Raw genomic sequence first — 16,942 nt, 5'->3', positions numbered from 1 at the left:
TTTTATTTGAAAAGATAGATATATTTAATGTGGGATTATAGAACAAGGTAAAACATTACAAGCATTCACACCTCTTTATCACCTTACAACACTCTCAATGTTGACAAATGGTAAGAAATGAAGATTATATCTAATATTTTACAAGGATATACACGAAAGTAATTTGATGTCGTATCGGGAGTTGTTGACCTCCTTGTCTTCTCAGCCTTAAGCCTCTCTCGCTTGCATCGAATTTGTCTATTGTAAACATCCATGCACGAAGGTCAATGTTCTTAGTCGAGTTCTTAACATTCTTACGGGTTGCTCCTTTGATAGAATAGGAGTTTTACTCTCTTTTGTTGCTCACGACCTTCATGACAAAAGTAATGGTGAATGAACCTATAAGACAATCAAATGTTCTGTTGTTTTTCGTTTTTAAAAGCTAGAGTTTACTCGTGGATGCTTATCTCATCTTTAAATGGTACACATATTACATAGATATAGTAGGCACATCCATGCTTACAATGAGGTTTTATTGCATTAGCAACAAGTGTTTGGATAATATCAAGGATGCTATGTATAAATCTTCCAAGGGTAAGAGGGAGTTTGCCCATCGACAAGGTAAGAAAAGTCGTCGTTATAAGGAGGTAACTTCTCAATTAAGAATTTCACCACACCACTCATATCAACCCATCCCGGATGGGATATTCACAAGCAAAGATTGATCCTGGGTGTTCTAGTTCAACCTCTCGCAACATTACTCATTTAAATTACATCACCAATCATCTTTGACACATTATAGCACATAAACAATAAGTGTATAGGTGGCGTCGCGTAACACACACTATATTATTATGCCCAATATGTAAAACCAATGCAAGTTAACAAGTAATTTCAGTTTTATGCCCTCTCATAAAGGGTTTTTTAATTTTTTATTGTATAAGTCATGTATTTTAATAGACCAAAAGTTTGTTTCAAGTTAAGCACCTCAACAGTGTCGTTGGTTTTTGTACGCCTAAAATATCGACCATTTTAAAAATTAGATTTTTACTCATTGATCATAATTTCAATGTTTATCTTTCTCTCAAATCCAAAAAAATAGGGGATGAAAAATTAAAATAGTAAATTATGCTCAAGTACATTTGAAAACGTCGATTATTAAATATATATTTTCTAGATTAAAAATTCTAGGTAAGTAAAACACATTTATATTACTCGAAATTCAAAATATAAATTTTAATGATATAAATTATGCATATTTTAATTAAGTATATAATATATATATATATATATATTATTTTATAAATTTATAAATAATATATTAGTTATTATGAATTTAATTTTAAACTAAAAATTATTATGGGGATATAAAATAATTGAATGAAAAAATAAACTTACTTTTTAACTAGGGTGTTCAACCATTCGGTTAACCGCACGGTTTCGGTTAAGTTCAATTTTACCTCTTATTTTGCAAATCGATTAATCGTCTATTATTGGTATCAGTTTGACCGCTTTTCTTCTACTCGTTACTGTCGGTTAACCAATTTAACCGTGAACTGATAATTTAATTTTTTAAATTAATATTAAACTTATTAAATAATATTTTTTAAATCCTTATTTGTGCCGTACTTTTATGTTGTTTTTTATTTTTTTTATCTCTCTTGTAATAATATAATATATTATAACAATATTTTATAGAAATATTAAATATACTATAATATATTATATTATTGTAAGAATATATATTTTAAAAGTTTTCATTTTTAAACTAATAAGCATATAAATTAGATTTTTAAAAAATAATTCTATACAAATCATAATTTAAAATTTAAAAATAACCAATATATATTTATATTTTTTTGAGGGAAATATATATTTATATATTATAAAATATTATTTATAATATATCTAATATTTATAAAAATAACTAATATAAATATATATAATTAAATTATTACTGATTTATTGATTAAATCGTTAGAAAAATAATTTTACCGTTTTAACCGGTAAAAAACAAGTTAACTAGAAACTATTAGAACTGATAAAATGAAACTATCGATTAGTTCAGTTATAGGTTTTTCGATTTTTTTTTTTTACCTTTTAACTAAAAAAAAATATAAAAAAAAGTATAAACATTTGGCACATTTTTCTCTAAACAAAGAAAAGGTTAAGAATGAAGGCCCGTCAGATTTGTTATTTACAAATTTGCCACTAGAGTTCGATATGCCCTAATAATTCGAACTCCCTTGCGGCTCACCAGTTCTGAACATCTCTCCATCTGCTTCCGTCTCTTCTGCAGAGCAACTGCCCATATCTTGCTACTGTAATCTCGTAGTAACACATGTAAATCATCGTCACTCTCTCTCAGTCTATGTTAATGTGTTGAGGTTGTCTATTCATAGGAGAAGATACCGCGTTGAATGTATATTTGCTGATTCTTGTTAGTGCTTGCTGTTAAAATTGAAATATTGTTGGTTTGATGATGGGTCTGTGATATTTTGTTTAATTCCTGCAGGAAAAGAACCCATGTATAATATTGTTGTAGTTGAACAAAATCTGCTGAAATATCAATGCCTTTATAATCTTCAAACTTTAGTCAAAGATAACTACAGTTCTCTTGATGTTGTGTTGATTAGTGTTAGAGAAGGCAGAATGATCAAGATTGAATTGGGCTGGATATTCCTTAGTTAATTGAATACAATCAATTTAGATAAAGATTGATTCCTATTAATTAGGGAGTTCTCATAATGATTTTGGGATTTGAGAGATTTTTTTTTTATAAAGAATGAATTTTGATTTACTGTTTTTATTGTATTTCACTGAATGAATCCAAATCTGTTTATAAACTATCGTTTTATAATAAGTCTGTAAACCTAATTACCAAACATTCTGAAAATCAGCTAAACATGATAAGAAACCCTAATTAATAGGAACAATCATTAGCTGATATGATTGTCTTCAATTAGCTCCAGAATATTTGTCTCCTTTCAATCTTGATCATTTTGTTTTTCTAACACTCTTGTTGAATTCTGATACCTTGATGTCATGATGAAATGCTTAGTTATTGAATTTGCAGCTCTTAGAAAATTGGCTGAATTATATATGTATTGCTACTGTTGTACCACAATACATGCTCTGTAGGGTTTCAAATAGTCAAGATTTCTAGTTAATCTTCCAAAAAAGTCCTAATGAATAGAACTTGAGCCGACAATCAAATAGCTTCAGTTTTTTCTCTCTCTCTAATTTTTACTCTACTTCTCTTTGTCTCAGCTTCCTTATAGTTTAACAAAGAGTTAAAGATGGTGATGAGTAGCAGGAGTAAGTTGATATTTTCTAAACATATATCAAGTTTGTCTTAATTGTATGGTTCTTTCTTGTAAAGATAGAAATAGATGATATGGACAACATTGTGCAGAAACCAAGAACAAAAGAGTGTCACTGAAGAGGAAGCACAAAAATGTAAGGAAGATGAAAGAGCACCATAAGAAGAAGTCAAAAGAAGCTAAGAAGATTGGAATACATCGCAATTCTAAGGGGGAGAATGACCCTGAAATTCCAAATAACGGTCCTTTCAAGGAGAAGGATGTTAAGGCCCTTGAGGCCCGACAAGCTCGAATCATTGAGGAAGCGGAGAAGAAGAAAGCAGCCCGGAAAGAGATGGTATGCATTTTATACACAAATGTAATTATATGTTAAAAATTTATATACATTGTTTTAGTCTGGTTAAAGTTTTATTCAGGAAGAGGTTCATCATCCCTAAAATTGTAATAGTTACATCAATGTTCCATATTTTTCCAAACATGTTGACTAAACATGATCTTCAAATGTCTAGCCTGCCTCCTGAATCTAGAGCAAAGTAACAGATATTAAACTACCTGCTTGGTGATTAGGTATGTTAGATGGTTTATCTAAAAGTATACTCTCCTTAGAAATCTTTGAGGCTGTTCTGAGGAGGTCAAATATGACTGGATATTTATCTGTATGTTTCTAGGTTAATATTTCTTATTTCACTAGTGAAATTTAGAAAAAATGAATTTAGATGTTCTATGATATATGAGGCTATGAGCATTTTGTTATTGTGGAGTGGAGCATAAACAGGATTCTTTAAGTTTAATGCCTTGTCCTTCTCTATGAACTCTCATTTTCAGATCAGATGCATTTTGTCTCTTCAATCTAGTAACATATTTTCTTCTATGTATAAAGAACATTGCACAGGGTAGAAAGAGAAAACATAATATGCTTGAGGATGATGACATCTCAAAAATGGATGAAGAAGGAAAAGATACTGATGATACAGCTACAGTTGGGAAAATTCGGGGTATGATTACCTTTACCATAGGAAAACATTCTGGAAGTGTCACAATTCTTCTGTTCTTTTTTCTTTTTTAATCTTTCCTGTCATTTTAGTAATTTGTAGTGCTCGATGTACTTTCCACCAAAGAGTTTAATTGTTGTGCAGATAACTCGGAGAGAGCTTTCTATAAAGAGCTCGTTAAAGTTATTGAAGCATCAGATGTTATCGTGGAAGTACTAGATGCAAGAGATCCACTTGGTACCCGTTGTGTTGATATGGAAAGGATGGTGATGAAGTCAGGCTATGAAAAACATCTTGTGTTACTTCTCAACAAGATAGGTAACAACTCCCTCCTTCATATGTGTGGAAGTGCATAGACCATAAAGCACTTTGTGATGTTGCTGTAATGTTGGAGTTGCATACTATAATATGGAAAGGGGGAAACATCTTAGTTATTTACTATATACTTTGAGTTAGTGTGCTTAATGAAGTATCTTTTTGTTGACTATGAAGAATCTCAGATTTTCCTATAACTGAGACTGGTCACGCCTCAGCCCTGCTGATCCGAAAAAAATAGTAAACTCCACAAGTTTTTTTGGCAAGAATCAACTTCTCTCAAATAAATAACTTATATAAGGCTTAGTTTGATATAGTTTATTTGGACCAACTTATTTCTTCTTTAGTCCAGTTTATTTGCTCATTGATCCGGTGCATTTGGTTGCGGTAGAGCTTATTCGCACCGCTACGGTTGTGTGTGTTTGATAATCACTTTAGCTTAATCACTATAGTTGAAAGAAAGAGTAAATGTGTGGGCCCCACCACAATGAGATATATTTTTCCACAGGCATGTTTGATTCAGCTTAGTTGCAACAACAATTTCAGACCCACTACTGTTGGGCGCTCATTCGTAGTCGCGAAGTTTAAACCGAATCAAACTTGGCCTAAATGATGTTACTTTGACCCTAATTTTATTTATTATCAACTAATAGGTTTATTACAATAGTTATCCAACTCACCTTGGGTAGGTTAGATAGCAAGGTACTTGTGCTAAAAAGGTTTACTATCCTAGGTAGGTCTTAGTCAGTTTCCTACGAAAGCACTTAAATTAATGGGGTCATGGCAGTGTGAGTTCCTGTGCTAGCCTCTTCGGAGGTTAAGGTGCGAACAAGTTGGTGATAAAAAAATAGTTATCTAAACCTTTCATTTAATATTGTGCCATAACTAGTGTCAGCAAATTTATAATGCAGCTACTTTAGACCACTATATTGATTCCACTAAAACTTTACTTTTCAATAATTATTTTGCATCTAGATCTTGTTCCAAGGGAATCTGTTGAAAAATGGCTGAAGTATCTCAGAGAAGAATTACCAGCAGTAGCTTTCAAGTGCAGTACACAAGAACAAAAGTCGAACTTAGGGTGGAAAACTACCTCAAAAACTTCAAAATCAAGCAATATCCTGCAGACAAGTGATTGTCTTGGGGCTGAAACACTCATTAAATTGCTGAAAAACTACTCAAGAAGCCACGAGGTATAGAGATCTTTATCTATTGGTCAATAATTTTGTTTCTTGTTTCCTCTACATGCAAATTGCTGTCATGGTGTTGTCTGAATGCACCAAAATGCTGTTCTTAATATTACCTTCTTTTTTGATCAATTACAATAATAAACATAGCCTAATATAGAGAACTGATGTTTATATGCCATACTGACTGCTATACTAAATTCTTACTTAACTGGTTCAAGGGTTAAGCTAGATGTATTGACTCATTATAGCGATTATGTTTGATCGTAGTGGCAATATTATTTGCACGATAGATGTATTATCTCTATTTCAGTATTTCCTTTCTGTCTTCCTCACAAATGACCTATTGTATTGTGTTCCTTCTGTTGACAGATCAAGAAGTCTATCACTGTGGGTGTCATTGGTCTACCAAATGTTGGAAAAAGCAGCTTAATTAACAGTTTAAAGAGGTGTCAGGTTGTAAATGTTGGTGCTACTCCAGGGCTGACAAAATCAATGCAAGAAGTTCATCTTGATAAGAATATCAAGTTACTTGACTGTCCTGGTGTTGTAATGCTTAGAGCTGGAGGCAACCAGGCATCTGTTGCTCTTCGAAACTGTAAAAAGATTGAGAAATTGGAAGATCCAGTAGGCCCTGGTAATCTTTCTTGTTGTACTCCCTTTTGACTTTTGTTGTACAAGCATGTTATAGTTCTTATGCAAAATGTTTGTGAATCCTAGAGTAAAATGTCTGAACAATCAAATGTTGAATAAACTCAACGAAAATCTCTAAATTTTTAAGTATTTGATATGTGAGTTGAATTGATAAAATGTTTAAACTAATATAGGGGGAAAGTCATTAAATACTATTTTACTCTAATAGTGGTGTAATTTGATTGCTTTTCAAGGGTTAAAGTTGATTTTGGACACTCTGACTCTATGTAGCACGGATACTCCAAATTTTTTTTTTCCGGAGTATCGGATACGATACGGCAAAACGGGTATCGGATACGGCAAAAGAAGTGTCGTTGACTTTTTATGGAGTTGACCAATCCGATACGGTTTGGATACGGCTTGGATACGTTTTTGGATACGTTATGGATAATTTTTAAAAAGTAAAAATTTTAGGAGGACTGAAATGTTTAAAACAAAACTAACTCTAAACTAACATTTACTCCTCTTGACTTAAACTTCCCTTATCTTACTTTGTCTATCTTATCTTATGTGTTTCTTAGATAAACAAGATAAACTTAAGATTCACATCAAGTTATTAACTAACTATTAATATTTTTTAATTATTATTTTATATATATATATTTTAATAATTTTTAATAATATGCGTATCCTAAACGTATCGTATCCTATATTTTCAAAATTTGCCGTTTCGCCGTATCCGTATCGTATTTGATACGATACCCGTACCCGTATCCGTGCAACATAGCTCTGACTATATTATCGACTTAAATCCTTCATAGCTTACTGAATTAAGCTAGACTTTTTAGTTTAACATAGTTAACTAATGAGCTGAATCTAAATAATTAAGTATAAATAATAGTTATCATATGAATTTAATTCTTTTTTTAAAAAAGGTCAACTTTTTATTGAAGAGAATAGAAGAAGCGATCAAGCGTTACAAAGGGGGATGGGGAATTATCATTTGAATTAATCTGAACAAGAATTTAATTATTTAGATTAAGTGATAAGCTGTGTTATCTATAACTGTTTTTTCTTTGTTTGCTATATCTCCATTTTATCTTGCTATATGTTGGCTGTGGTTAAATTCAAGCTTTTCAAAACACTCAAAAAAAAAATTATGATTGCGTTAGAAACTAAGAACAACTTTGTTCTTGCTTTTAAGTACTTATCAATCACTTTTCATGCAGTTAAGGAAATTCTTAAGCTTTGTCCAAGCAGAGTCTTGGTGGCTCTGTACAAACTCCCAAGCTTTGAGTCGGTTGATGACTTTCTGCAAAAAGTGGCCGCTGTAAGGGGAAAACTGAAAAAGGGTGGTGTTGCTGATGTTGATGTGGCTGCTAGGATTGTCCTCCATGACTGGAATGAAGGTAAAAAATGCATAATACAACTACCGATCAATGAAGTTAGTATAGTAATAAAATCACAATCGCCAACTAAGTTAACTTAGAGCCTATTTGGAAACTTATATTTTTTCATGATCTCCTTCACAATCCCAATCCCGTTCAAAATTTGCCAAAGTTCAAATTGAAAGTGACTTTTTGATTTGGTATAAGATATTTTTTGGATTATGATCCAAATTATTATATATTTTTGTTGTTTCATTTGATATAGAAATTAAATTGTAGTGTAATTTTTTTTGTTTCTGATCATGATCATAGATTATGAAACCAGTTATTTTCTTGATCATTGTGCTTTTTGGCAAACATAACAAATGTAGAATTGAATTAGTCGTGGTGCACATAAGCTAGAACTGTTTTTTTTTTGCTATACCAACTTCTGTTCTTATTTTTTCCTAGTGTTCTACCAAGTTCTCCGAATGCTTTATTGTATTATTTTCTTTATTTAGGTAAAATCCCCTACTACACAATGCCGCCAATTAGGAACCAAGAAGAACCATCAGAAGCAAAGATTGTTACGGAGCTAGGAAAGGAGTTCCAGATCGATGAAGTCTATAGTGGCGAGTCTTCTTTTATCGGAAGCTTAAGATCCGTCAACGATGTAGACCATGTCGTCGAAGTTCCAAACTGCCCTCTAAATTTTGACAACCAATTGTTGATGAAGGTCTGTAATTTTGACTAAAAGCTTCTATTTCTGTTCCGTCAAGATTCTGAATTATAATTCTTCCACTTACAGGATGACACACAGCCGCCCAACAAGAAGGATGACATGGATGATGATGCTTCTGAAAATGGAGATGATGAAAAAATGGTGTCAGGCGAAGAAGATGATGGTGAAAGCAAGATAAGAAAGAGTGTTAAAAGCAAGCAGAATGAGAAGCTTTATGATGTGGAAGGGATGTTTAATAACAAGATTAAGAAAGCGGAGAAGAAAAGAAGGAAAAAAGAGAGAAAGTTGATGTCTGCAATGGAAGAAGATACAGAAGGGGATGATGTTTCTAAGCAGGCTGACATGAAGAGAGACAATGATATGGATATGGTTGAAGAAGATGGTAGTAAACCTGATAAAGGCAGCCAATCGAGATTTACTCTACTTGATGAGGAATAGATTTTAGTTATTGTTCTACATGGAAAAGGAAGGGAAAGTATATTATTTATTTTGAATTTTGGGATGATTTGCTATTTATTGTTGTGTTTCATATAAATTCAAATTCAGTTGTTTAATTCTTGTTTCAAGGTATAGAAGATGTGCTTAATGAGTTCCTGATCTTTAGGGAATGGTTGATAAATTACAACCCAAAATTTTCAGGTGTACCAAACCTGACTATTCACCATTTGATCTGAAAATATATGGACACATCTTTAATTTTGTGAGATTTTATAGACATGTCATCTTTTTTTAATAAGAGGTAACTTTAATATTATATTTTAAGTAATGATAAAAAAATGTAAATTTGGTGTCATGAAAGGTGTTATTAAAAAAATGAAATTTCTCTCTTTTAAATGGTGCCATCTCTAAATAATACCAAATTTTGCTCTCTATTTTTACTCATTATTTTTATAAATTTTTAGAAAAAGAATTTTTTTAATATTTTTTTTTAGAGATGGAATAAATTTGTGAAGTAATATATATTTGGTTAATAATTAATATCTTATTTTTATGGAAAAAAAAATTAAAGTTATTATTAAATTACAAACAATTTTTAGTTTAGCCCCTTTTAAATTGAATATTTTATATTTTTTTAATTATTAAATTATTATATTATATCTCTAAATTTAATTTATTATACTATTAATGAAAATAGATTAAAAGTGTTAAATTTTGGCTTGGACTGCGTCTTCTCAAATTTTCATTAGGAACTGCCTCTTCTTAAATTTTGGCTTGGACTGAAAATCTATTTTAATCATATACTTTAAAAACTTCCTAAATTTTGTTCCAATAGTATATGATGAGGAGAAATTAGGTAATTTATTCATAGTGAAATTTGAAAAAGAAATAAAATCAACGAGATCCAAGTTAACGTATTTGAACTGACATGAATAATTCATTAAAATCATTATTTGCGGGAGGTGTCAAGAATGACACACCATACATAACAAACGAGGTAAGGAACAAAATTGTCAATAATTTGAAAATAAATGATTGTAATATTTTTATGTATTATTAAGTTATTATTAATTAATTATGTATTTATGTACAAAGACGATGAAGTGAATATTTATTATTATATTAATAATTAATTAAATTAAAAATAATTATTTAAATAGTAATATTAAAATATAAAATTTAAATTTATTAAAATAATAATGTAAATATTAATATTAAAATATAAATTATTGAATTTATAAAATGAATAATTTAAATTGATATATTTAAATATAAATAATTAAATTTATAAAAATAATAATTTAAATAAATATATTAATATATAAATTAATTAAAATTGATTATATTGAAAAACTAATATCAAATGTGGTTAGTTTGAGAATTCATTTCGGTAAATTGAGGGAAATAATGAGGAGTCAATTCCTATTCAAATTCATTTTCCAAAATAATTCATTTATGCCTAAACTAATTTAATATTCAAACTCAATTTTTTATTTATTCTTATAACTCTTTATTAAATACATTTTAAATTTAATCATTTATATTATATATATATATATATATATATATATATATAAATTATAAGTTTTTATAAATTTGATTATTTATATTTTAATATCTATTTAAATTATTATTATATATTTGATTATATATATTTTAATATTACTATTACAATTATTTTTTCTTATAAATTTAATTATTTATATTATATATATTTACACATTTAAATTATATTCTCATATAATAATATATATTAACTTCGTTACCTTTCTAAATAATTAATTAGTAAATAGTAACAAATTTAAATGATCTTAATTATAACAACTTAATAATACATAATAAGATTACAGTCCTCTCTTTTTATAGAAAAGTTTGAGGTTCGAAAATATCAAAATTGATTTGTATGTTAAAATCTTTTTAATAAAACATTATTTTTAAAAAATTATAATTTTTTTTTTTATATTTTAAAATTAATTATAATAATAATTAATTTTATTATTAATTTTAAATAATCTTTAAACTTAAAATAATCCAATCACAATTTAATTAAAAGAAATTTGTATTTTAAATTAATTAAAAATATTATTTATTTGATGAAAGAGTCTCAATTAATTTTTAATTTGAAATCAACAAAACGTATACAATATATAAGCGTATATTTGATCAGAGATTTTTAAGTTTGATGTTGGGTGATACTCGAAAAATGGCTTCGCACTTGTAAAGTCTCGAAATCTCTCAACTCTCTTATTTTTATTATTTTTAAAATTAATCTTTTATTCATGGTTTTGATTTAGAAAATATTTTAAATATTTTTTTTTTTGGAAAACAGTTTAGTGCCATTTCAATAAATAAACCCAAAAGAGGAAAAAAAATACAAAAGTTTAAGATCAGATCTAGACAATTTCTAAATTTGACAATGAAACAATAATTGAATTACAGACAATAACAATAATCAATTAAAGCCTGCGGCGTTTTTACTTTTATTCTACTTGTGACCTTCTCAAACGAAATATCCCATATCTGGCAAAACTTTCTATTCTCTTCATTCCTTTCGATTCCTCTCCAGAATTGAATGAGTGCATTTCCATCTGAAGTTATATCTCTCCAAATATCTTCAGCGGTTCTACTTCTTCCACTGTGAGTTCTTGAATTTTTTCTTTCAAGATATTGTAGATTACTGCTCAAAGTATCATTTCAACATACTTACATAGAAGGATCTTCCTTTTGCTTTACTCTTCATCCACTCTTGGATTTCTTCCCATATTCTTAGAAAATTGACAATGTTCATGTTTGCAGCATACATCTTCTAGATTTGTATTACAAAAGAGCATTCCCCAAATAAATGGTTTATGCTTTCCTCAACACCCGAACATAGAACACAGTTGATATCAAGAATGTTTATGTATTTTCGAATTATGTCTTTTGTTGTCAACCTTTTCATGTATACCAACCAGAGAATAAATTGGTGACGAGGAATAATCTTTGGAGATCATACCACATTATGTCAATCTACCTCCTGTCCTCTTGTTCTAACCATTTCCAATGCCTTTCCTGTAATAAACTTCTCATTGCTTTCTGTTTTTCAGCATATTTCATCATTACTTTCATTGAGTTGTTTCTGCCTCATTAGGTTCAGGATTCTATCACCTTCTGGAATACGCCTCAAAAGTGAAACACATTTACCTTCATAGACGTCTCTAAATGAGTACTTGATGTATTCTCTTCTAACTCTGTTTCCTTGCATTTTTTCTTTGAATATAATGAGAATATTATCCAGCCAAGGATCATGCCAAAATAGTACCCCTCTTCCATTTTCAATTGTGGTTTTCACCATATGAAAGACATCTTTTCTTGTTTTTAGGATTTTCTTCAATGACCATGCCATTCTTTCATTGATGTTTCGTGTCCAGATACTTTGCTCTTCTTTCATAAATCTTGTATGCACCCATTTGACCCATAGGGAGTCCGCTTTTTGCTCTAACTCCATAAGCTCTTGATGGTGAGGGCTTTGTTTCATTCAACACAACTTTTTATTCATAGTCCGCCTTCTTCTATGGGAGTGCAAACATCCTCCCATTTGACTTTTTTTCCTCCTCTGCCTTGTGTTCCCCAGATGTAGTCTCTCATGATTCTATCGAGTTTAGCCATTACTTTCTTTTGGATGACTATCTGTTGTTCCTAGTAGTCAATAATTCCAAAGATGACTCTTTTAACGAGCTCGATTATACCTGCATAAGACAGTTTTTTCGTAGCCCAACCCAAGACAAAATTTCTAACCTTTTCTACTAGTTGTCTGAAGTGATTGTATCGGAGTTGTTTTGATGACAGGCTACTCTAAGGTATTTCACTGGTAGTTCACCTTCCTTGATTCCCATAATATTGAATATGTTTTCTTTCCTTTCTTCATTAACCCCTCCATAGAAAGCCTGACTTTTGTCCTCATTGATGTATAGACCTGTAATACTCGAAAAGATTGTTAGAGCTTCTTTGATTATACTAACAGATTCAACATCCGCATAAGCCACAAAAAATAGATCATCTACAAAACATATATGGGTTACTGCTTCTTCTTTGCAGTACAAGTAAAATTTGAAATGATGACTTCTCAAAAGAATTTTTAAAATGCAGTCCAGAATTTCCATTATTAAGACGAATAGGTAAGTAGATATAGGGTCTCCTTGCCTTACTCCCCTTTCACCCTTGAAAAAGCCTCCATGAATACCATTCACGCTCACAACAAAGTGAGGAGTGGAAACACATTGCATAATCCAATCAATGAAAATAATTGGAAAACCTGCAGCAATGAGGAATTCGTGGATTGATCCCCATCTGATCGAGTCAAAAGTTTTTTTAATATCAATTTTGAAAGCCACACGTGGCGATATGTTTTTCTTGCCATATCCATTAAATAAGCTCTACATGAGTAGGATGTTATGGGAAATAGAGCGCTAAGGAATAAATGCTGATTGCCCTAATCCTACAAACTTATCAATAATTGTTTTCAAACGTTGCGAAATAATTTTTGAAATAATTTTGTAAATAACATTGCAGCATGAAATAGGACGAAAGTCCTGAATTTTTTCCAGAATTGAATTCTTAGGAATCAAATTCAACACTGTGACGTTCCATTGCTTCAACATTTTCTTATTTTGGAAGAATTCTAAAACCACTTCGTTTACATCTTTATATACTATTTCCCAGTTTTCTTTGAAGAAGTTCGCGTTGAAACCATCTGGCCCTGGGCTTTTATCCCCTTTCATCGAAAACACAACTTTTCTGACTTCTTCCATAATGACTCTTGTAATCAATTGGTTACCACTTTCTTCACTGATTTTTCTTTGCACAATCTGTTGAAGCAATATTTGACTGTCCTCTATTATTGTGCTCGTTTCTGTTCAAATCAGCTCTTTGTAGAAACTTATTGCTTCCTCATGAACTGCCTTTTGTCCCTGTAAAACATCTCCATTTGAGTTTGTGAGCCTTAGGACCTGATTTCTGAAATTCCTTGATGAACATTTTTTATAAAAGAAAAAAGTATTCTTGTATTTTAATGAAAGCCAATTTTCTCTAGATTTTTGCTTAGCAAAACTTTCCTCTTTAGAACAGAGGTCTCTGAATCGTGTAAGAGCCTCTTTTTCCTTTTCTCTGTTATAAGGTAGATTTGAGACTCTTAGTGACTTGCTTTGTATTTCCTCCAGTTTTGTTTTGGCTTCCTCTACTCTTTTAGAAATCCCACTATATTTTTTCCGGTCTAACTTATTCAGCTTCCATTTCAGTAATCTTAGTTTCTCACAAACTCTGAACATCTTTGTTCCATTAATTCTGATGTTCCAAGTTTCATTAAGGATTTCATTAAATTCTTCATCTTTCATCCAGAAGTTGAAGAACTTAAAGGGTCTTTTCTGTTTTTTCTCCTTCTCCCAAAAGAATTTCAAAGGGCAGTGATCAGAGATACCTGTTTACAAAACCTGGATTTGGCTTCTTGGGTAAAACTCCACCCATTTTTCATTCACTAGGCCTCTATCAATTCTGCTCTTTCTCATGTTGTCCACCCCTCTTGTAGTTGACCATGAAAATAAATTACCTGAGGAAGACGGTTCAATGCAGCTTATGTCTCGAATGCATTCATTGAAATCCTGCATTTCTTGTGTTATGTTTGTCTCAGGCTCTCTTTCATTTCTGAATCTTGTAACGTTAAAATCTCCCATAATAATCCACGGTTCGTCGTCCGTAATGCTTTTCTCAAATCATTCCAAAGTGTCTTCCTCTCCGTCCAAGAGTTGCTTGTATAGACTACCGCAAAGAATATTTTTACCCTTGTCAATAGATTGATAACCTTTGTCAAAATAACTTGCTTGCTTTCAAAAAATTTCTTGATTTCAACCCTTCTTTTATCTCATCCTAACCATATTCTACTTTTAACCCCATAGAGTTATGAATAAATTCTCATTCTTCTTTAAGCAACCCTGGGCAACATTCTCTATTTGACTTTGTCTGACTTTTGTTTTAATAATTCCAAATACTGTGATTTCATTCCTTTATGCTATTCTTCTAACCTCTCTTCTTTTTATAGGGTCATTTAACCCTCTAATATTCCATGTCATTAAGTTCATTAATGAAAAGAAGATGTTCCAGCTTTACTTCTCCTTCCTTTAATTTTTCTTCCTTTCTGTTTTTCCCATATAGCAGGGCTATAAAGAATTGTATTTTCCTTAATTTTCTTACCTTGCTGTTTTGAGACTTTTGTGTTTCTATGGTCAACTTTCTTTTGAATTGGAGATTGTACAGTTTCAACCGATTCAGCTGTCTCTTCTTTATCTTTCCCATTTCCTTTACTCACTTCCCCTTTCTTTCTTTCTCTAATGCTTTCTCTTTCCACAACCTCTTCGGTATTGATTCTTGCTTCCAGTTCAAGTTTCTTTGTTACCTCTTCATTCTCAGTCTTTGATTTTGAATCTCTTATCACTCTATCTTCATTCTCCTGTTCTTTAAAACCATATTTTAAATTTCCTTCCTTATCTTGATCCTTCTGTTTACTCAATACTAATTCTTTAGTAACCTCTTTCTGCCTTTCATTCTCAACATTTTTCTTTTCCAACCTTCTTGTTCTTCTTTCTGTTTCTTTTTTGTCTTTGTCTTTGTCTCTTTCTCGATCTTATTTTTTCTTTCTTCTTCAATTATTTTTGGGCACTTGTAACAGACGTGTTCGAATGTATTACAATCAAAGCATCTATTCGGCCTCCACTCATATGAGATTCTCATAATTGTGGGTTCACCTTTTCTGTCCGTTACCATCATCTAGTATGGAAGATTTAATCTCGGGTGTATCTCAATGCACATCCTAGCATAAGTCATATGCTCTCCTTTTTCTGTAGTTGGGTCCATGTAGAGTGGACTCCCCAATAGGCTCGCAAAGTGACTTAATACTTCAGGGTTATACATGTGGGGAGGGATGTTGCGCAATTGGAACCAGATTTGTGCAGTTTCTTTGGGCTTGCAGAAGAGGTTCACACCTTCTGTCCATTTTTCGAGTTTCATGTAGTTTTTTCCAACAAATGTGTGCCCGTTGATCAGAATACTTTCGAGATCTGGTCCTTCTTTGAATTTAAGAAAGTACAAGTCATGAATGTTTGATGTTACCTTTTCTAGACTATTTTCCCCCAATTGTTCCATTAGGGTTTTTTTGGTTACTAGAAATGGCACCTTGTTTCTTCCGATGAAGTTGCCCACTATGAAATTCTTCGATGATTTTACGCAGTTTTTCTCAACTTCTTGGGGTAGTTTGAATTCAAACGGGGAACCGATAATTTCAACTTTTGGCTTAAATGTTCCAAGGAAAATCTTTCCCCTCTCTTGAGCTGGATTGTCAACTTTTGTTTCCCTTTTGTTCTTCTGCTCTTCATTCTGTTTCTGTTGTTCATTCGTCTCGTTACTCTGGTTTTGCCCTGTTTTCTGATCCTTCCCTTGAGTTTTGCTTTGTTCTTCAGATTTCTTCCAGACCTGGTCTACATTCCAATTTGAATTGTTCTTGATGAAGTAGACTCTGGTTTTGGGGCATTTAGATATCTCTTTCAAAGTTTCAACAGACCAGCTCACAATAGTATCGTACTCCTCTTTTTTTAGGAGATTCCAGTCTTGTAGGTAATATAGGTTGAACTGCTCTGTGTACTGTTGGCCTTTCTCTTTGCTTAAAACGATTTGGCCTTTCTTTTCCAATATTAATAATTTCGTTATCTGATTTCTAAGCCCTTTCAGATTGGCCCTTTCATTAAAATCAACCCTCCATTTCCTCGGGTTTGTTTCTTTACCCAATGCTTTCGCTGCCATTCTTTGCGTTTTTCCTGTTTCACCCAGATTTTCTGCATTAATTCTTTCACTTTCCAATTCTTTCTGGATTACTTTCTCTACTTCTTCGTCCGAGTCAGGTATCTCAATAGTCTCAAGTTGAATTTGATTCCCATTGGAA

At 31.3% G+C, this 16,942-nt stretch overlaps 1 protein-coding gene across 1 annotated transcript; it reads left to right on the top strand.

Moving 5' to 3' along the window:
* The first annotated feature begins 3,204 nt into the window (after positions 1-3,204).
* On the top strand, positions 3,205-9,127 carry LOC124919778 (guanine nucleotide-binding protein-like NSN1). The gene is made up of 9 exons (XM_047460111.1): positions 3,205-3,297; positions 3,395-3,639; positions 4,183-4,297; positions 4,439-4,612; positions 5,585-5,802; positions 6,169-6,433; positions 7,659-7,838; positions 8,318-8,532; positions 8,605-9,127. Exons 1-9 carry the CDS (start codon positions 3,279-3,281, stop codon positions 8,974-8,976), a joined length of 1,803 nt encoding a protein of 600 aa, XP_047316067.1. The 5' UTR covers positions 3,205-3,278; the 3' UTR covers positions 8,977-9,127.
* Positions 9,128-16,942: the final 7,815 nt, after the last annotated feature.

Source organism: Impatiens glandulifera, chromosome 1 (genome assembly GCF_907164915.1).
Source record: "Impatiens glandulifera chromosome 1, dImpGla2.1, whole genome shotgun sequence".
In the NCBI taxonomy this organism is placed as follows: domain Eukaryota; kingdom Viridiplantae; phylum Streptophyta; class Magnoliopsida; order Ericales; family Balsaminaceae; genus Impatiens; species Impatiens glandulifera.
This window is presented reverse-complemented; position numbering and strand designations above follow the sequence as displayed.